This window comes from Phyllostomus hastatus, unplaced genomic scaffold, assembly GCF_019186645.2.
Source record: "Phyllostomus hastatus isolate PE091 unplaced genomic scaffold, TTU_PhHast_1.1 phas_contig_41, whole genome shotgun sequence".
Lineage (NCBI taxonomy): Eukaryota > Metazoa > Chordata > Mammalia > Chiroptera > Phyllostomidae > Phyllostomus > Phyllostomus hastatus.
This window is the reverse complement of record NW_025333876.1, coordinates 1044505-1067310: the sequence shown is the minus strand read 5'-3', so window position 1 is coordinate 1067310 and position 22806 is coordinate 1044505. Positions and strand designations below refer to the sequence as shown.

Below are 22806 nucleotides of genomic sequence, written 5' to 3'. Positions count from 1 at the left end.
AAACACAAGGCTTGGCAAATCTTTGTGACCTTAGGTTAAATAATGGTTTTGGATATGACACCAAAAGCACAAGCAACGAAAGCAAAAATAGATACACTAGACTACATCAAAAGTTAAACTTCTGTGATACAAACAATACCAACAAGAAAGTAAAATAACAACCCTAAGGGTCAGAAAAATACTTGCAAATCATCTTTCTGATAAGGGTCTAGTATTCAAAATACATGAAGAGCCCTGGCTGGTGTGGTTCAGTGGATAGAGCGTTGGCCTCGGAACCAAAGGGCTGCCTGTTCAATTCCCAGTCAAGGCACATGCCTGGGTTGCAGGCCAGGTTCCCAGTAGGGGGCACAGAGAGGCAACTATACACTGATCTTTCTCTCCCTCTCTTTTTCCTTCCTTTCCCCTCTTTAAAAATAAATAAAGAAAATCTTTTTTTTCTCTTTTTCTTTTTTTAATTTTAATCATTGTTCAAGTACAGTTTTCTCCCTTTTACTCCCAAATAAATAAAATCTTTTAAAAAAGCCAAAATATGTAGAAGTCCTACGACTCAATACAAAAAGATAAATAACCCAATTTAAAACAAGCAAAAATTTGAATATATTTCTCCAAGTAGATACACAAATGGTCAATAAGCACATGAAAATATGGTCAACATCTTTAACTATTAAGGAAATGCAAATCAAAAGTATAATGAGTTGCCACATATTATTCATAAGAATGGCTATATTTAAAAAGAAAGAAAGAAAGATAAGTGTTAGCAAGGTTGTGGACAAACTAGAACCCTCATGCACTGCTAGTGGGAATGTGAGATGGTTCTGCTGCTATGGAAACAGTTTGGTGGTTAGTCAAAAGTTAAGCAGAGTTACCATATGATCTAGCAATTCCACTACCAGGTATATACCCAAAGAATTAAAAGCAGGGGCTCAGATACTCGCACACCAATGTTCACAGCAGCAGTATTCATAATAACCAAGAAGTGCAAACAACCCAAATATCCCTCAACTGATGAATAAGTAAACAAAATGTGATACATGTTAAATCATGGATGAGACTTGAAAACATACTGAGAAAGAAGCCAGCCCCAAAAGAACCCACATTGTATGGTTTCTTTTTCTTTTTTAATTGATTTTGAGACAGAGAGAGAAATACTGACGTGTTGTCCCACGTATTCATGCATTCAATGACTGCCTCTTGCATGTGTCCTAATCAGAGATAAAACCCACAACCTTGGTGTATCAGAGCAATGCTCTAACGAACTGTGCTACCCGGCCAGGGCCATGATTTCATTTAAATGAAATGTCCAGAGCAGGCGAATCCAGAGGCAGAAAACAGATTAATGGTTGCTTAGGGCTGGAGAGAAAGAAGAATGACTACTAATGGGTGCAGGGTTTCTTTTAGGGGGTGCAAAAATATTCTAAATAAGGTTGTGGTGATGGCTGTACAACTAAAAAAGAGTGAACTGTAAACTTTAGGTGGGTAAATCATTCTTGCAAGATATTACTAATATTTTCTCCATAAAAACAGCAGATCCAATTTCTCTACTTAGTATACCACAACTAAAAATCAGAACTACTTTTTAAACACTTAAAAATAAATAACTAGTGGCAGATGTTATCTTACATTCCAAAACATTTCAGGGATAATTATAGTACAGAATTTCACTATGGAAAAATGTAACTGTACTGTATTCTAACTTGAGAACCAACATCATACTTAAACTCAGTGAGTCCAGTTACATGAAGTATAACAGTAATACAGCCAAGACATTAGATGATCAGAGTCAAAATGAGGTTAGAAAGTAGTATAGTTGATTAGTATTTTTGGCTTACACTGAAAATAAGTACTTAGAGAACATCTGAATCACCTTTTATGTCCTATCTCTCCCCCCAAAAAAATTCAGAAGAAAAATAAAATCCAGAAGTATGTGCTACTTTGACAGATTTCCTTATGTTTTTCACTTATGCACTTCCAAGTCTAGTTCATGTCACAAGCCTAAAGAGGATCTGCAGAGGTCAACTAGTCTTGGCTAAAACAGGAAAATAGTAACTTTCAGCTCCAGGGTATCTAGTTTAAATTCAAAGCAGAGCTAAACTCAGTTGTACTAAAATATATTTTCAGACAAAAATATTTGTGTACTTCTTCAGCTTCCCATCTATAAGGAGTAAATACTTTAAAACTCCTATTGAGCAGAAAGTATGTTCATGAAGAAAAGACTTATGTTTAGCAGTACTTAAAACTTTTTTAAGTCTCTTCAAAATCAGCAAAATACATCAGAATTGTCTTGTAGATAATGATCTGCCTGCTTGCCTACCATGAATGATTACCCTTGTTGAACACACAAAGTTATGCAATTCCACTAGCTGTAGAAGGGGCTCCAGCTAGTCTATGAAGGTAATCCCAAAGATGAATGCAACTGAGAAAGGTGACAAAGAACCACACCAGCCAAAAGCAGTGCAAAATGGAAAAAGCAAGACAAAAGTGGGAAGAAAGGAAAAGACTGAGTGGAAGGCCGTCAGTGCTACACAGGGAATGAGAGGAAGACAAAAGCCAAGTGACAGGAAATGGAAAGTAAAAATAAAGGAGAACTAAGAGAGAGCTAAACCATTGGTTCAAGGCACGATATATTAAGAGCATCAATCATTTGTGATAGGGGTAAAGTGTAGCAGCAGTATTAAATGGGCATAAAGCAATCTGATAAAAGGAGACATAAGGATATAAAATATAAAGACTGTAATTTTAAACATCCACATGGTGCTTAAAATTTTTTATCCCAATCAGGAATCTAAAATAGATAAGACTATATGGGGAATGAAGACCCAAAGCAAAGTCTGTAAAATAATCGAACACTTCCAACTTTACAATGTATTTAACCCCTGTGACTTAAATATGTCATCATTGTATCTATTCCTATTTCTTCCTTACAGATAAGTTTTGTTTTTCAAGTTTCTCTGTGAGTGCAGCATTTTTAGAAGATACAAGATTGGACCTCAGAAGACCTGACACCCAGGCCTGTTAAGAGATATTTCTGGGAAACTGACCTGCACTTTACCAGTCTTGAAATGATACACTGGGATTTTTACCAGTAACTTCTGCATGGACATGATAATCAATCTCTAGAAAGAAGCAAGAAGGAATACAAATCCCTGCTGATATAGCAAGGGAGGTTCCCTTACTTCATGAAGACTTTGTTCCTTGCCAGTGGTATCATCCACATCAAATATCCTGTGAGGAACTTTGGGGACCTGGGAAGTTCTACCTGTATCTCAGAAGTTGTGTGCACACACAGATGTAAAGAACACTTATTGCAGTACTTTTTAATAATGTAAAAAAGAAAAACCTTAGTGTTCTTCAGTTAGATCAGTATATTACACTATACTATTAAACAGAAGATGAACTGATGAAATGAATTACATTATATGTGTTGACACTGATCTCCAAAGCATAGAAACTGAAAAAAGCAAAGTACAGAATAATATATATATATAATGCAATTTGTGTTTAAAGATGATGACATATAGACCTTTCTTTTTTTAAATATATTTTATTGATTATGCTATTACAGTTGTCCCATTTTTCCCCCTTTATTCCCCTCCACCCTGCACACCCCCTCCCACCTGCATCCCCCCCCCCTCACCTTCAGTTCATGTCCATGGGTCACACATATAAGTTCTTTGGCTTCTACATTTCCTATACTATTCTTAACCTCCCCCTGTCTATTTTCTACCTACCATTTATGCTTCTTATTCTCTGTACCTTTTCCTCCATTCTCCCCCACCCATTCCTCTACTGATAACCTTCCAGGTGATCTCCATTTCTGTGATTGTTCCTGTTCTAGTTATTTGCTTAGTTTGTGTATTTTTTTTAGGTTTGGTTGTTAATAGCTGTGAGTTTGTTGTCATTTACTGTTCATATTTTTTATCTTCTTTTTCTTAGATAAGTCCCTTTAATGTTTCATATAATAAGAACTTGGTGATGATGAACTCCTTTAACTTGACCTTATCTGGGAAGCACTTTATCTGCCCTTCCATTCTAAATGATAGCTTTGCTGGATAGAGTAATCTGGGATGTAGGTCCTTGCCTTTCATGACTTGGAATACTTCTTTCCATCCCCTTCTTGCCTGCAGGGTTTCTTTTGAGAAACCAGCTGATAGTTTAATGGGAACCCCTTTGTAGGTAACTCTCTCCTTTCCTCTTGCTGCTTTTGAGATTCTCTCCTTATCTTTAATTTTGGACAATGTAATCTTGGTGTGTTCCTCCTTGGGTCCAACATCTTTGGGACTCTGAGCTTTCTGGACTGCCTGAAAGTCTATTTCCTTTGCCAGATTGGGGAAGTTCTCCTTCATGATTTTTTCAAGTAAGTTTTCAATTTCTTGGTGGTCGTCTTCTCCTTCTGGCACCCCTATGATTCAGATGTTGGAATGTTTAAAGATGTCCCGGAGGTTCCTAAGCCTCTCCTCATTTTTTTGAATTCTTGTTTCTTCATTCTGTTCTGGTTCAATGTTTCTTTCCTCCTTTTGCTCCAAACCATTGGTTTGAGTTCCGATTTCCTTCCCATCACTCTTGGTTCCCTGCAGATTTTCCTTTACTTCACATAATGCAATTTTCATTGCTGCCTGGGTCTTTTTTATGCTGTTGAAGTACACAGTGAGTTCCTGGAGCATCCTGATAACCAGTGTTTTAAACTGTGCATGTGATAGGCTGGCTATCTCTTTGTAGCTTAGTTGTATATTTCCTGGAGGTTTGAACTGTTCTTTCATTTGGACCATTGTTTTTGGTCTGGGCCTGCCTGTTATGCAGTAAGGGGTGGAGCCTTAGGTGTTCACCAGGGCGGGGTAACCCACATCGCTGCATTGTGACACTGTATGTGCAGGAGGGGTCTGAGAGGGAATAGTGCTGCTCGTTCCACTGTCTGCCGGCTTTCAGTCACTTCCCCTGCCACCCACAAGCAAAGTGGGCCCTTCTGGTGCTGATTCTCTGGTGGGTGGGCTTGTGTACATTTTAGAACCCAGTGGGTCTCTCCAATGAACTCTCCTGTGAGGCTGGGAGTTTCTCCTGCCTCCTCACCCCCCACAGGTGTTTTCAGTCAGAGGCTTGAGGCTTTATTTACCCGAGCTGGAACCCTGGGTTGCTCAGTCTGTCTCACTCCCCAGTTGTTCCTCCTGGTTTATCTGCACACAAATGTGGGACTGCCTGGTCCACAATCTGCCACCTTGCTGGGTCCTCCAGCCACCCTACCTCCTTGCTGCGAGTCTTCTCTGCCCAGCTGCCCATCTCCGCCCCTCCTACCGATCTGGATGAATGTTTCTTTAACTCCTTGATTGTCGGACTTCCGTACAGTTCAATTTTCTGTCAGTTCTGATTGTTTTTTGTTTTTAAATTTGTTGTTGTCCTTCTTTTGGTTATGTGAGAAGGCACAGTGTGTCTGTCTACATCTCCATCTTGGCCAAAGTCCTGACTCTTCCATATAGACCTTTCAAACGAATTATGACATATTACCCAGCAGCCATTAAAGAAATGATTGCTAAATGTGACTTCATAAAAATCAGAGTTGCACATGAAAAATAATACCATAATATCATGTTAATCATTATAAAAATTGATTTTTAAAAAGAAAATAATACCATAAACAAAGCCAAAAGAATGATTGTTTGCACAAACTAGAAAACATACACACACACAAAAATTGGTGGACAGACAGAAGAAGAAATAAAGACAGGAGTGATGAGACCTAGGTTTTCACTTCCTCAGCATATTTACATTTTTTCCATATGCATGTATTATCTGCTCAAAATGAATGAAATATTAAAATAAATTTTAAAATCTACCCATACATATATATGTTTTTATATACATATATATAATTATCTAACAAATGATTATCCCTAAAGAGGGAGACATATTTTCCTGGGTATCCTTATATACTGTTTGAATTTTTTATCATGAGAATATATTAACCTTATAACTCAATCTTATTTTATAATAAAAATATACTTGCTGAAATATACAACTTTTGACTCTAAAATTCCACTTCAAGGACTTGATACTACATTGGAAAACTACAGAAATATTTCTAGGAGGTCCTTTGCTAACTGTAATAGTTAAAATGTGGAGACTACTTAAGTGCTTTCTGTCACTGAAGAACTGGTTCATTAGATATCTACTTACATGCATGTATAATGTGATTTCTACAATAATTAAAACTGACACTCTGAGCTACATATAATGACACAGAAATATGCATAATATCCTTGAATAAAAAAATGTAAGATCATTGTAGATTTCATTAATTTATACTTATATCCACAGATTTATCTGGAAAGACAATGAAGAAAATAACTGTGGCCTAGGAGTACAGTTAGGGCTTCTTGTTTCTGTATACCTTTCTGGACTATGAATTTTCTACAATGAACATGGATCATCATTTTCATAATCAGAAAAAAAAAGTTTTTTCTTTAAAAAAATTAGAAGTGTCTTGAATAGCACTGAATCAAGAAATAAATAAATGGCATCTACAGATTAAGCTTCAGTAATAGAACCAATGTGGAACGAAAGATGGAAGTGAAGTTTTTCATTACTTGGCTCTGAATGCTAAGACTAACCATGAAAGTACTAAAACATTTTGGATAAAATCTACAAAATGTGTTATAATATAAGCTCTGGTGTCAAAAACATCTTTAGCTGAATTTTTCTTTTGTTTAAATGCTTAACTCAAATACCTCACCATCTCCCTTGCCCTCTGTGTGGCATCTGGTACTGTGTATCACTCTTTATGGAAATACTCTCTCCATGGTGGTTAGGATTGTATCTACAAGGTTCTAGTTTTTCTCCATGCTGCTAGGTACAGCCAGTGAGCTGCACACTGCACAATTCCTGATGCACAGTATGGTGACGGTGGGTTTCTCCTCCTCAGGACTCAATTTCTGGGCCTCAGGGATAGACATCTCTTTCTCTACATTTACCCTAGGCCCTCTTCTCACTCTACACATTATCCTTTAGGCAATTTCAAAACCACTTGAAGCCACTACTTCATGTACTTAATAACACCCAAGTCTATGTCTATGCAGCTCTTTCTCTCTTTAACAGTAGATTCAATTCATATATTTGCCTAATAATGGACATTTCTTCTTAGATGTTTAACAGGCACCTAAAATTCAGTATATCAAAACTCAATTTATCATCTTCCACCTCAAATTTGTTCCTCTTCCTGTTTTGGCTATTGATGTGAAGGACAATAAATATCCTGCTTCTGAAGCCAGAAACCTGGGCATTATTCTTGGTTCTTTTCACTTCTTCCTCTCTCACATCCAATAATTCAACAAGTCCTATATCATTCTCTCTGTCACTTCCCTAATTCCAGCCACCAGCATCTCTCACCTGAATTAACTATTACACTCTTCTAACCCCAGTTCCCTACAGCCATTCTAATTGTACTGCCAAGTAATGTTTTTAAGTGATAAATCAACTTGTTACTACCTATTTAAAATCCTACAAATAGCACCCACTGTCTTCAGAATAAAGTACAAAGTCCAAAGAGCATGATTTACAAGACCCCACTTACTTTTCCAACTTTAATTTTTACACTGTTCACACCACCCACCCATTACTCCTCTCTAAGATCTGGCACTGAAATTCTTTCAATTCCCTTACCATATTAACTTTTCTTCACATCTTTTACAATGCTACTCAGTGGTGGTTCCAAAGGGTACTGGAGAGAAATTTAACTTCCCCTATACCAACCAAAATAACCTCAAATAAACAGTTTAAGTTGACATTTGTTTATTACCCATCATCCAACCCCCTTACATACTCCCTTTTCAACCAGACTGTACCCCTTCCTATACTATATGAAGAAATTCTGAAACCAGATGCTACCCTTCCAGCCTGTACTGTAACTCCTGCACTATAACCTCACTCACTCTTATTTACTGCCCATTCATTTGGGTAGCTTCTAATTACCTTTCAAGTCATAACTGAAATATCATCCTTGAGCCCACAAGAGTAGATTAGGTACCCACAGCAACCCATCATTTTCCCTATAACAGCTCTATCGCACTATATTATAACTTGTTTACTTGCCTGTGCTCCTCAAAAGTCCTAAGTTCCCTAAGGACTCAGACTATGGGCTATTCACTGCTGAATTGCTCATATCTGGCATAAAACCTGGCATATTACAGACATTTGGTAAACAGCTACCATATGAATTACGAATATACAAATTTACTCCCCAAAAGTAAAAACTACAGCTGAAAAGAAACTATAATGAAATGTAAATATTCAAATGATTTAATTTTATTTTTAAAAGTATCTTCAATGTTAAGGCAGTATTAGGAAACAAATTACATATATGCCTTACTTTGTGCTTGACATTTTCTTGGAAATTATGTATAAACAGAATTTTTTGCAAAGTCACATGACAAATACACCAGGAAAAATCATGAACTTCAAGAGATTTTTTCATAGAGCAAAAAAACTGGAAACAAATGTATGAATTCTATATGAATTTAAAGTTTCACATGATATATTGGCCTTTCTTAAAGCAAAAGCCTTATCAAAATAATTTTTAATGCCTACCTCTTCATTCTCCCAAAATATGACTTGATTAATATAAGCCATAATACCAATGATGGACAAGTTTGGGGGTTTTTGGTGCCTTTAATTCTCTAGACAATGTATAACTCGGGTACACAGAAGTATCCAGAGTAGGCTCTGCATTGTGATATAAAGAATTCCTCCCTTAGGATGATTATTTGTTTGAATTCATGGACTATAATAAAGTTACAGATTTTAAAGAGCCTGCCTAGAGAGATGAGTAACTGAGTTACCGTGAGTAATAGTTAACCTAAGTAATTTTTTATTCACATTAAGAAAGTAAACTTTAAATATGAAATAATCATGGATTTAAAGAAAATTAAATGCCAACTCTGGTTAAGAAACTAATTATATTTTATTTAAGTTTAGAAATACAGGTTTGATTTCCATTTAAACTGATTAATTTACACAAAATACTTCAAAAATATTTTGTAGTGGCTCATTTTTTCAAATACGCAATTCTTTTTTTAAAAATATATATATTTTTAAAGATTGTATTTATTTACTTTTAGAGAGGGGAAGGGAAGGAGAAAGAGAGAGAAATATCAATGTGTGGTTGCCTTTCACATGGCCCCCACTGGGGATCTGGCCCACAACCCACACATGTGCCCTGACTGGGAATCGAACTGGTGACCATTTGGTTTGCAGCCTACGCTCAATCCACTGAGCAACGCCAGCCAGGGCCACAATTCTTTTTTAAAAAATATTATTGATCATGCTATTATAGTTGTCTCAATATTTCCCCATTTGCTGCCTTCAGCCAGCACCCCCAACTCCCTCAGGCAATCCCCACATCATTGTTCATGGCCATGGGTCATGTTTATAAGTTCTTTGGCTTCTCCATTTCCTATGCTGTACTTTACATCCTCTATCCTGTAACTATCTATTTGTACTTCTTAATCACCTCACTTCTTTACCTGTTACCCTATATCACCCTCCCATGTAGCAACCATCAAAATGCTCTCCATATCCATGATCTGTTTCTGTTCTTCTTGTTTGCTTAGTTTGTTTTTATATTCAATTGTTGAGAAATATGTATTTATTGTCATTTTATTGTTCATAGTTTTGATCTTCTTTTCCTTAAATAAGTCCCTGTAACATTTCATATAATAAATAGTTCGGTGATGATGAACTCCCTTAGTTTTTTTCTTGTCTGGGAAGCTCTTTATCTGCCCTTCAATTGTAAATGATAGCTTTGCTGGGTAGAGCAATCTTGGCTGTAAGTCCCTGCTTTTTACAACTTTGAATATTTCTTGCCAGTCCTTCTGGCCTGCAAAGTTTCTTTGGAGAAATCAGCTGACAGTCTTATGGGGACAACCATGCAGGTAACTAGCTGCTTTTCTCTTGCTGCTTTTAAGATTCCCCCTTTATCTTTAAACTTTGGCATTTTAATTATGATGTGTCTCGGAGTGGGCCTCTTTGTATCCATCTTGTCTAGGACTCTCTTTGCTTCCTAGATTTGCATGTGTATTTCCTTCACCAACTTAGGGAAATTTCCTTCATTATTTTTTCAGATAGTTTTCCAATTTCTTGCTCTTTCTCTTCTCCTTTTGATACCCCTAAGATGCCAATGTTTGAATGCTTGAAGTTATCCCACAGGCTGCTTATACTATCCTTGTTTTTTTGGATTCTTTTTTCTTTTTGTTCTAATTGGTTGTTTTTTGCTTCCTTGTGTTCCAAATCAGTGATTTGATTCGCTGCTTCATCCACTCTCCTATAGTTTCCCTGTAAACTGTCCTTTATTTCAATTAGTGTATCCTTCACTTTTGACTGGATCTTTTTAATGCCACTGAGGTCCTCACTAAGTTCTATGAGCATCCTTATAATCAGTGTTTTGAACTCAGCATCTAGTAGATTGACTCTCTGCCTTGGTAGCTTGGCCTAATGTAGTAGGTGTCCTATAGGGTCACCTACTACAGAGGCACAGCCTCCTCTATCCCCCATGCTGGGTACTCAAGGTGTTCCCATTGTGTAGGCTGAGAACACCCTCCTCTTATAGTTGAGCCTTGATTGCTGCTGGCAGGTCAATGGGAGGGATTTACCTAGGTCAGTCAGCTGCAAGGACTGGCTGTGACCACTGACTACAGTCTCCACCCACCATGGAGGATCAGCTCAGCTACGCAAGGACAGGGTGATGGTGCTCCAAAGTGGTCTATAGCTGTCCACAAGGTATACAGGCTCTGGGTTTTCCCAGGTGGTGCAGGCCAAAGCCTGCCCACCTTTGTGTTTTGCTCCAGCTACTCTAAGCTATAAACCAATCTGTGATGACTGCTACTTGTGCCAGGCTTGGCGATTCCCAGGTGAAGCCAAGCTGTGTATATAAACTGTCTGCTGCTAGTACCAGGCCTGGGGCTACTTAGCAAGAGGTACAGGGGCTGAGAACTCACTAAGGCTGGCTGTTGCTTGTTGGAGAGGATTTAAGAAGTTGTGAAGCATGAGCCAACACTGGCCATTCATATGGAAAAGCAGCCTGGTTGGGCCTGTAAGTTGGGTGGGACATAGTCTCTGGGGATCTCCAGTGTAGGGCAAACAGTGTTGGTCAGGTTGATGGAGTCTCAGATATAGTAAAAGCCTGCAGACTCTGTGGCTCTTTGTGAGGAGAGTTCACAATAGGGACATTGGCCTTTGAACACCTTTCTGTCTGAGAGGAAGCTGTTCCCTTGCTCTTGCCTTGATACCAGACACTTCAATCCCTACTTGTATGCCACTGGTGCCTTTCAAGCTGCTACCCTAGTGCTGGAGCTTAGAGGGAAAGAGTCTGAGTAAGGCTATATAAGGTTCCTTAAGAGGAACTGTGTGGGGCTTCAGAATTTTCTTCCACCTACTCAATCCTTGCTTGTTTTTTGAAGTCAGAAGTTATGGTGACTTGTCTTCCTGGAAGACAAGACCTTCCTGGTTAAGGGGCCTGGTGTGGGACTGGGACTCCTCATTCCCAAGATATCCCTCCTGAATTTTTATCCACCATACATGGATGTGGAACCAGCCCATTCAGTGTCTCCAACCCTCCCACCTTTCTGGACAGACGTGGTTTCTTTAATTCCATAGCTCTCAGACTTCCAATCAACTTGATTTCTGATGGTTCTAAGTGATGATTGTTCTATATTTTAGTTGTAATTTTGCTGTAGTTATATGAGGAGGTGAGCCATTTTTACCTATGCTACCATCTTGACCAGAAGTTCTCCCAGGTCTTCTTTTGTTCAGCCAATTAACAAAGTTTGCCTCTGCCTTTGGCTTTGGTTTTGTTCAGTTCTGATCCTGGTATCAATACAGCTAGCCAATCAAACTTTGCTTTTTTTTGGTATTTTCACAAGGTACTACTTTTCTATTCTACTATTATATGTTTAAGTTTTTAATTTTAGCAAGTTTAAATGGAAGACTTTCAAATATGAACTTCAGGTACACCTCAAATAAAAAAGTATTAAAAACCTGTCAACATTTGGCAATGTGCCAGGAACTCAGGGGCATGCAATTACTGCTCTAAAGGAAATCTACAATATCTAACTCATAAACATTCACCAGAAACACCCAAAGGACATATAAACATTACCGCATATATACTGAAGTAGTTATATAATACATCTATGAAGGACTATGTTTTGTGGGGTGATGAGTGAAGACAGAATTATCCAAGTTGTATGTTAATATAATGTAGTTAGGATTTCTAAGGCTAAATGTTAGAACCTATTTCAGGTGAGGGGAAACATTTTCTAGCACAAGATGCTGCCTGAGAAAAAGTTTAGAATGGTGGTCTGACTCGATGGAGGAAGAGTTGTATTATTCTATATTTCAGAATAGGATAAAACAGAGTGGGAACATTGTCCTAGGAATAAAAAAGGCCAGTTAGGTCTTGTACACAAAGGACAAAGAACTTGGTACTTAACCAAAGTCAAGGTAAAGGCACTCAAAAGTGGTTCTCAGATGCCTTGAAAAAGTTTGATAATTTCTCAAAAATCTAAACATAGAATGAACATATGACCCAGTAATTCCATACCTGTGTATATGCCCAAGAGAAATGAAAACATATATCCACATAACAACTAGCACATGAAGGTTCACAGCAGCATTATTCATAATGGCCAAAAACTGGAAAACAGCTCCTCTTGTGCTCTCATTAATGGCAGGCTGCAGCTGCTAAGTGGGAAGCAGATAACCATTGCCACACTGAGACAATCTGCCTGCCTCTCCCTCTACCTGCTCCCCGCCAGTACTCCACAGCATGCCCAGCGTGCCCATGGTGCCGCCCAATAGCTCGCAGACCACAGATCACCAGCTGGCCCCAAGGACCCAACACATCTGGAAGCAAGAAGTATATCCAGCACACCAAGCCCCTTCCTCAGCTTCGAGTGTCCGATCACCCTGTGCCCTCTTACCAATTACACCGTTAGTACAAAAGAGCCCCTCTGTGAACAAGAGAACTCTGCTGCAGCCAGATTTCAACACGAGGGAGGAATTTGATAAAACTGGAATGAGGAGAACTACAGAAGGGGTTGTGATTGGACATGAGCACCAGCTACCTCATGTGTTACTGCTACAGCTGGGACCAACTTTTTTCAAACTACCTGGTGGTGAACTTAACCCAGAGAAATGAAGCTGAAGGACTAAAACCCTTAATGACAGAGATACTAGGTCATCAAGATGCAGCCCTGCAAGACTGGGTCATGATGACTGCCTTAGTAACTAGCAGAGGCAAATTCTAAACCTCCTCAGTACCCATGTATTCCTGCACATACTACAAAACTGAAGGAACATTAAGAAGTTGTTTTTGTTCAACTTCAAGAGAAAACCTTGCTTGCAGTCGCTAACAATTAAAACCTGGGCCGCACCATTGTTTGAATCCTGTGGCAACATACCAGGATATGGACCCATCGTTTCCAGCCTCCCTCAGCTTTTTGAGCAGGTTCAATTGTATATAATGTACAAGTGAATTCCTACACATTGGAGAAGTGAAGGAAGCCATCTACACAGTATAGAATGAACATGACAGAAAAGGGTTTTTTTGTTTTGTTTTGTTTTATCTCTCTCCCATCCCCTAAGTTTCCACCTGCTTTCTATTGCTTGAATAGTAAAGTTGATATGAAGAACTAGATAGTGGTGTACTCAAATAATGTTTAATTTGTTTTTGTTTCTACTCATACATTTTTGCACATTAAAGAAAGTGCAAAAAATATATAGCAGAAAAAATAAAGTAGAAACAACTCAAATGCCTATCAACTGATGATGGATTTAAAAAATGAGGTATATTCATACATGACATTATTCAACCATAAAAAAGAATGAAATACTGATACATGCACAACACAGATGAACCCTGAAAACATTATGCTAAGTAAAGGACACAAAAGGCCACACACATAGTATATGATTCCATTTATATGAAATGTCCAGATAGACAAATCCACTGACAGAAAATAGATTAATAGTTGCCAGGAGCTGGGAAGAGGAGGATTCAGAGTAACTGCTAATGAGCATAAAGTTTCTTTGGGGGGTGGAGGGGATAAAAATGTTCTAGAATTAGATAGCGCTGATCACTGCACAGCCTTGTGAATATATGAAAAACCGGTGGTATACACGCTTTAAAAAGGTGAACTGCCCTGACCAGTATAGCTAAGTTGGCTGGGCATTGTTCTGCAAAGAGAAATGATGCAGGTTCGATTCTCAGTCAAGGCACATGCCTGAGGTTGCGGGTTCGGTCCCAGGGTGGGGCACGTGTGAGAGGCAACCAGTTCACGTTTCTCTCTCACAGCAATATTTTTCTCTCTCCCTTTCTCCTTCCCTCCCTCTCTCTAAAAATAAATAAATAAAATCTTTCAAAGAGTAAATTTTATGGTATGTAACATATCTCAGTTTTAAAAGGGGAGTTTGCAGCATTCTCTCTGCCATACCACATCTGAAAGACGTAACATAATTCCACTAGTAAAGGCAGCTTGCTACAGCAGGGACTGGGTTTGTGACTTTGATAATAACCATACTAAAGAATCTTAAGAATCGGCCTGGCTGGCGTAGCTCAGTGGATTGAGCGCAGGCTGTGAACCAAAGCATTGCAGGTTCGATTCCCAGTCAGGGCACATGCCTGGGTTGCAGGCCATGGCCCCCAGCAACCGCACATTGATGTTTCTCTCTCTCTTTCTCCCTCCCTTCCCTCTCTAAAAATAACTAAATAAAATCTTGAACAAATAAATAAATAAAACCCACTTAAAAAAAGAATCTTAAGAATCATTGCCCTAAAGGGCCTTCAAGTCTCAAGATCAAAGTAACAGGTGAAAGTCACCTTTTAGTGACAACATCAAGAACTACCTTGAGGTAACAAGAGATATCTAAAGATAAAAAAAAAATCACAGCAGTTTCTAGGTAACAAAGAGATGACCAAGGCCTATCTAAGGTGGTAGGAGGGTAAGGGTTTACAAACGGTTCTGAAGGAGGAAAAGACAATAGGATTTTCATTCCCTACCAGAAGCTAAGCACAGAAAAAGAATAAGAAAAGAATAAAGAGACAATGAGGACTGGATTCAACAATAAAAGGCACTCTCAAAAAGATGACACCAGCCACAGGGCATAATATATAGTTATCAACACTGACTGGAATATACAGTTCCCAGCTTACATATGGATAACATTTCAAATGTCTCTAAATCATAATTCTGAACACATTTTCCCAGAGAATTTGTGAAAAAGTAGTTAAGTTTGCAAAGGGCCTAAAATAATTTATAATAATGTTATTATTTCTATTTTTCTAGTTGAAATTCAGTATGCCAGAAGCCATTTCCCAACCTCCCATCTCTTCACACATCCGAGTCCCACCAAGAGACATTACCCCTCCAATCTGCTGCTACCATCATCCCAGCAACACAGAAGATACAGGCTCCCCAAGCCTCATGTAGGTGAGGCCAAAGAAGAACTGTCTACATTCCAGAGCTGAAATCAAACTGGAGTTCTGTAATGGCAGTTTTACACATTAGCATCTTAAGTCAGACTGTTGATGGAAAACTGCCACACAAGAATCAAAGGTGTTCAATGCATGCTGATAAATTTATCCACGTTATTACATAACAGAGACATCATTGTGTCCAGTGGGCACAATGGAACACCTGCAGTGCGTATGCTACACGTACAACAGGAGCTCAACAATGCTGGCGAGGAAAAAGGAGTGGGGAGGAAAGGCATGAGATGAAAAAAATTCAATCACAAAATTTGCTGGGGGACAATCAAAAGCACCACTCTTTGTCCCATTTCTGTAAGGGTGCAATAGAAACCACCTACTTTGCCCAATTCCTCTTAAAATACCCTTTCCAATGAGATCCTCCCATCTGCTAAGATTCAAACAAAATGTTGTCATCTTTGAAAAGCTCTTCCTAAAAACCTTAAGCAGTTGGGAGCTTCCATCTCTGTGTTCCAACAGCAACTTGTATTTAATTATTATAGTGCTTATCGAATTGCTACACTTTGTTTATGTTTGTTTCCCTAGTAGATATCCCCTCAAATAATGGAATAGAATATTTCAATAATGGAATTATTCATCTTTGCAGTTCCAGTTCCAATACCTTGGACAGTGCTTGACACATAGAAGAGTCCAATAAACACTGAGTTGGCCAAAAAGTCCATTTAGTTTCTTCCATAAAATGAAAGACATATTTTTCATTTTCACGAATAACTTTACTGACTTGGATATTCTGAGTATGTCAGCTACTTCCTGCTATGGCTTCTAGTGGGTAGAGGCCAGGGGTGCTGCTAAACATTTTCCAATGCATAAGACAACCCCACAGCAAAGAATTATTTGGCCAGAATGTCAACAGTACCAAGAAACTTTGCAAACCACTTCTGACATGTTTGATCAGTCACAACACCTTCTCCAAACACTGCACAAATCTTCTCTTGTGTTTCAATTGTGTTTTAACCTTTCTTGAAATAATAAAGCACAATACACCAAAAATGTTGCATATATTCTTCCATTTTCAATATTAAAATGGTTTTACAAAAACTCAAGTTTCAATAACTATTTTTTAAATACATATTGACATGACAGCGGTCACAACACAATCTAACAAAATTGTTTCAAATGAAGTTAAAGACAACTAAGAACTGCTAGAGCCATCGTACGAAAAAAACTAAATGAACTTTTTGGCCAACCCAATATTTGTTGGATGGATTTCTTCAAATGTTGAAAGAAACAGTAAAAGTAATAATCAAATAAATCCCAACCGAATTCATTTAATTTTCCAGTCTTGCAAGAAAATGGGATCTAAGCAAGTGGCCTCCACAGTGGACCTGAATGCACTGATATCTAAGGCAGATAAATTCAACTGGCAGTTGGTAAGAAGTACAAGGTAAATGCTCTGCTTTTCCCTTTCATCATATTTCTTAAAGGTTGTAAGGAATATTCCTTGTTGGGCATACAAAATCCACAGTGATGGGGACTATTACATGTTTTTTTGACATTGTGACATTTAAAGAAATATTTCAACCAAACTGAACCTATCTACAGGGTTGTATAATATTCAAAAGAAAAACTATTAGATTCCTTTGGGGGAATTATAGAGTTCCAACCAAGTTCTGGTAACAGTTATGGACCTAAAACTGAATGAAAGCTCCAAGATACATTGAGCCCTGGCCAGGTAGCTCAGTTGGTTGGAACATCATCCCACACACCAAAAGGCTGTGGGTTTGATTCCCGGTCAGGGCACATACCTAGGTAGGGGGTTCGATTTCTAGCTGGGGCATGTACAGGAGGCAACCAATCAATGTCTCTCTCACGTCAATGTTTCTCTCTCTCTCTCTCCCTTCCTTTCTCTCTAAAAGCAATGAACACATCCTCAGGTAACAATTAAAAAATAAAAATAATAAAAAATAAAAGCTGAATGAAAACTCCAATGCAGATTGGTTCAGAAGAGTTCCTTGTGCTAGCCACCAAATGAATGGTTTGCAAAAGGAGGAACAGGCACTATCCCATAACTCCAACATTTTAAAAGGTAAATATGAAGAAATGTTAAAGCAGTAGAAGACAAGTTAGGTAAAGTAGCTGATATGTCTTTGTGAGTTACCTAACCTCTTTCAGGCAGTTGATGAGAATCCATACTAAAGCACAGGCTAAGAAATATAAAAGTGTAGCATGGTCTGAAGTGAAGTTTTTGTTTTAGTCATCTTTACATAGTCATGCAAAAGTATTATAATTTATAGTCATATTTTTATTTCATTAAATAATATTAGAAAAGACCCTAAAAATTATCAACTCAAACCCCCTATTCTTACAAATGAGGAAAGCATGGTCTACAAAAGCAAATGACTTGCCTAAGGTCATACTGGTAACCAGAGGCAGAGTATGAACTTAAACTCAGGTCTCCAGTCTTTCCAATTTAGAGTTCTTTTCACTAGATGAAGAACTTTCATATCTTAACATGCCTTATAGGAGTTCGGTCGTAAACACATACATCTGCAGACATACACATATATGGGTGTGTATGTATCCACACTCCCATATCTACCTACATACATACTTTTGTAGCACAGGAAAAACCATGCTTTTCAGAAATATACTAAAACAAGTATACCAGTTAATTGAAAAGACTAGACCTTTGAGAAGGCATTCATGTTTTCTAAATGACCCACTAAAAACCAAATCTTGATGTCTGTGTTTGTATTTATTTATATGTATTAATTATATGAAGGGTAATGTTTAATGTCCTGGGCTCTACAGTAATAGACTGGCTTGTAATCCTGTAATTCCAGCTCTGACATTTAAGTAGTCAGGTAACTCTGAACAAATTTACTTATCCTTTCTAAGGATAAGTAAACTGTTAGGGAAAAAGAGAACTGATTTGTGAACTGATTTGATCACTGATTTGTGATCAAATAGAAGATGAATGTAAAGGACTTTGCCCAGGACCCAGTACTTACACAATAATTTAGCTATTATTATCATTATCACTACCTACTAATCTCTTGGTTTTCTACAAAAGTGCCCCAACCATAGTTTCCTATATATTTAGAACACACATGAACACAATCCCAATTATATATTATATGCTCTTTTGAATGTAGAGTATAGCAGTCTAAGCACCCTTTTTAAGAAAACTTTTGCTTTTCTTTTTTGGAAATCAAAGTCTTATTCCAAATTGATTTTTAAACTCTAAAAATGTCCAGTGCCTAATGAGAGTTCAAAATTAAAAACACAAATTGTTTTCTGCCTTCTCACAGTTTGGTTGCCTAAACTCTGCAAAGAGGAAATACAACTGATTCAGAAAGAAAATGAATCCCCCTGCTTCTCACTGAAGTGCCCTTTCGGTGTTCAGACACTAACACCACCTTCCATCTCATGATGGCAGTGAGAGCAAATCGTTTCCAGGATTTATTGTGCATTTATTTTTTAACTCTGTTAGAATCCAAAATTAACACAATTTTAAAAAGCCCTTTTTCCACGTATGTAATCATGCCTCAATTAAAGTATTCCCCCCCTCTACCACATTTCTAAAATGCTGTTTATTGCAAGTACAGTATGCTAGCAGGATAGTACTATCAACTCTTTAACTCAAAAAATGACCCTTTGAGATGTTTATTTCTTAACATTTAATAATTTAAGAAGCTAACTCCTCTGGTCTAATTTTTTTAGTAATCACTCATGTTCTGTAATGCTCGCTGGATGACCAAAAGGGTACATTTACATACATTCATTTCAATAGTCAAATTTGTCTAAACAAAACTTATTTTACTGTAAATCTCAAGACTCTTTCTGCATATTCTATAGTTTGAGTTCCTAGATTACTCTGAAATTTCAGTTACAGAATATATAATTTAATTTGAAAGTAAATCAATACTAAAAAATTATATGATCATCTTTTTATAAAAAATTAAACAGCTACAAATTATAGTTTACCAGGACTAAAATGCATTAAATTACATTTCACTGACATAAGATCAAAAGAACCTCATAAATACAATGCAGTATTTTTTTTTTACCAGAATGAGGTTATAAAAAAGAAGCTAAACCAAAAAGTATTCCCTCTAGAAAACAAACATTGTTTCAAGAATGTTTAAAACTCTCTTGACATTTGATCCATTATTTTTAAAGTTCATTTTATAAACAAAATCATTAAAGGTTGCTGGAAAACAACCCCAAAGAATTACAAATAAAAAGTTATTTTTTCCCAAAATGCAATGCTAACTTTTCAGCTATCACAAATGACTAAGAAATGTTCATACAGTACATATTTAGCTATTTTTAAGTATATAATTCTTCTAAAATTATTCTTAGCCTAAATTAAAACCTAACCTTCAGATATAAAATGTGGTTATATTATAAACATTATGGTTTTTAAATATAAAATCAAAGTTAATAAAATCTGCAGATTTTATTAACTTAACTTAAATCGGTAATTTATAAAAACAGAACTGGCTTCTCTCAGAGAGATTAAAATAATTTAAAGTCACCAGAAATGTATAAAACAAATGGCAGGGTGGTGAAATGTACAACAATGTCTAATCTCATGGGGTTGGGGATTTTGTGAATATGCTCAAAATCACAAAATATTGGGGGATGGAAAGAAAAACGGTTTCATGCTTTTGAAAAATATTGTATGGGAAGTTAACAAGGATAGTTTTTTTAAATATATGTATTATTACAGAGTAATACTTCAAAGAGAAATATAATTAAACAACAGTCTACATATTTCCTGACACTAATTTTTCAAATGTCACCAAACTATCTATTCCGCTAAAAAGTACTTTTTAATACATGCAGCACCCAGGGTCTCAAGTTTTCAAATCCCCACTTTTTGCAGATATCTGTACTGCTTTACTGCTGCATATAAGAACTGAAATGCACACTCTAAATTAACTAGAATTGCTATATTACCCTTAAGGTACATTTTAAGTTTTTTAGAAAGATATCTCAGTAAATCGAAGAAAACATGTTGAATAAATATATACTTCCTTTTTCAACATCCAGAATACTGAAGTAGTTACAAATATGGCTTCCCTCTCACACACCCCCAGATAACTTCAGCATTATGAATGACTTCATTTTTTAGTGCTAATGTAGTTCTGAATATACCTTACCTAATTTGAAAACACACACACACACACACACTTATATTAACTGTTAAACAGTTGCTAACCAAACTAACAGATGGTCAGAAAAGCTACTTTGTTTATAATAAAATCAAAAGATTATATAATAAGCTTTGATATTACCTTTCCAGCAATTTTCTATAATGTCAAGGGCAACAGAGACAATATCCAGCTTTACATTTGGAAAACCAGGAGTTAATTACATACATTTTCTCCTCAACTGAGAATTGTCTTCTCTTTTGTCAATATTACAAGACATTCTTCTAGTGACAAAGAAAATATGAACACTTGCCTGTTTAAGAAACTAAACTGGGAGCATTACCATAGACTTAATTCTTTCTAGGAAAGAATATTTAAAGCAAAGAGACTATTTAAAGTTCATTGCTGGCTGCTAATTTGAGGGGGAATGTTTGAACAAGGTAATCCCTATTTGTCACTGGCCTCTTCCCCCACCACACACCCCACACCAAACCCCCATTGTTCTATGTGTAATTCACAGCTGACACTATCTAAATAGCAATTGCTACATTTATGTTGCAGATGATCACTACGAAGAATTCTTCAGACTAGACTTACCTGCTGCTATCTTTCCCCCAAATAAAATCCAAATTTGATAAATCAATCACAGACTGGTGGAGAAAAGGATTACAGCTTCCCTTCCAGGCTGGTGGATGTCACTCCAGACGCAGGTGTGGAAATCCCCAGAAGTTTAGCATAATAAATCTACCCCCCCAAAAAATGACTGAAACTGACGTTTCATACGAATTTCTTTTTAAAAATCTGGAAAGTGTACAGCCTATGGGGTAGAGACTCCTTTTCCCTATGAGCCACCAAAGTAGAACACAGAGGCGGCAGCACGCACCACTTAATGTGGGTTTGGATCCTTCGTACACCACTTCCTCCCCAAACCTGGCTGGCAGCGACGGATGCGGGTGTCGAGGAAGTGGGAGATCGGCACTCCAGCGCCCCGCTCTCCCTCCCGGCTACCTGTCTGGGCCCGCGGGAGCGCCGCCCAGCGCGGACACCCGCACTGACACACTCACCCATCTTTCCTCTTGGCTTTGTAGACGTGACCATAAGTGCCTCGGCCAACTTTGCAGCCCTCGTATTCAAACAGGTCCTCGACCCGCTCCCGCTCGCTGCTCAGCTTCACTTTAAAGTCATAGTCCATTGTCACAGCCTCCAAGGCCGGAGAGCTGGGGTCGGGGGACCAAGGGACAGGGTTGGGGACCGGGTAAGCACCGGCAGCCGCAGCTCCCGGGAACCTGCCCGCTCTACAAGCAGCGGCCGCAGCACCAGCCCGACTGATGCGGCAGTAGCAGCAGGAGGCCCCGCGAGATCGCTGGGGACATCCAGGGAGGCAGCAGGGCAGAGTCCGGACGAGGGGTAGGGTGGGACGGAGAGGTTCCCCTGGACGAAGGAGAGCAGACGGACGAGGGCTGGGGGTGGGGAGCGGGTGTCTCTGCCCTTGTCCCCGCTGGCTCCCGGGGCGCCGGTTCTGTCTCTGGCCGCGCGTTCTGCTCCCACTGCGGGGAGCGGCAGGGTGGCCACGGCGGGTTCTCCACCTCTCAAACGCGCACTCACGCCTCACCCTCTCTCACACGCACGCTCACACTCACTCATTCACTCACTCATTCTCCCATACACTCAAACAGAAAGGGAGCTCCGCACAACAGCCGGTACCTCCTCAGAGAGAGGAGGAGGGAGGGGACTCGTGGAACACGGCCGTGGCTGTCGCAAAAACGTCGCGACGGCTTGAGCCGCCACCGACCCTTCTTCCAGCCGGCTCCGCGGTGGCTGTCTGCTCCTGCCGCAGCTGGCACCCAGAGGACCATGTGGAGGGAGCAGGGTGGCCACTGCCCACAGCTGCCGCCAAAGGCACCACGTGGACTGTCCCGCCGGTGGCCAGAGCCCCAGACTACAATGCCCAGAATCCAGGAGCGGCCGCTGTTCTCACCCCTCCTACTACTCCACCCCACACGGTGAGAATATGGGGAGCATTGCATGATGGGATTAGTAGTCCAAGGTTAGATAAGTTTCAATCACTTGGGGAATTTTTTTTTTCTTTTTAACGTTGATATCCTTAGTGCCTATTTTGGGCCATAAACTCAACCAAAGAAAGTCACGTGTGAGGCAGGCTAGTTTGTATTAGAGTCACAT

General features: G+C 38.6%; 1 protein-coding gene and 1 pseudogene across 4 annotated transcripts in view; one reads left to right on the top strand and one right to left on the bottom strand.

Annotated features, from left to right (window-relative positions):
• CDK8 (cyclin dependent kinase 8) overlaps positions 1 to 22338 on the bottom strand; it is a 133905-nt gene extending 111567 nt beyond the window's left edge. For 2 of the 4 annotated variants that reach the window (XM_045844915.1, XM_045844916.1), the window contains exon 1: positions 21690 to 22338. In XM_045844915.1, the coding sequence (XP_045700871.1) occupies positions 21690 to 21817 (128 nt within the window). In that variant the 5' untranslated portion in view covers positions 21818 to 22338. The remainder of the gene's footprint in view (positions 1 to 21689) is intronic. The other 2 variants (XM_045844914.1, XM_045844912.1) reach the window with 2 other exon arrangements.
• On the top strand, positions 12806 to 13513 carry LOC123822664 (annotated as a pseudogene).
• Positions 22339 to 22806: the final 468 nt, after the last annotated feature.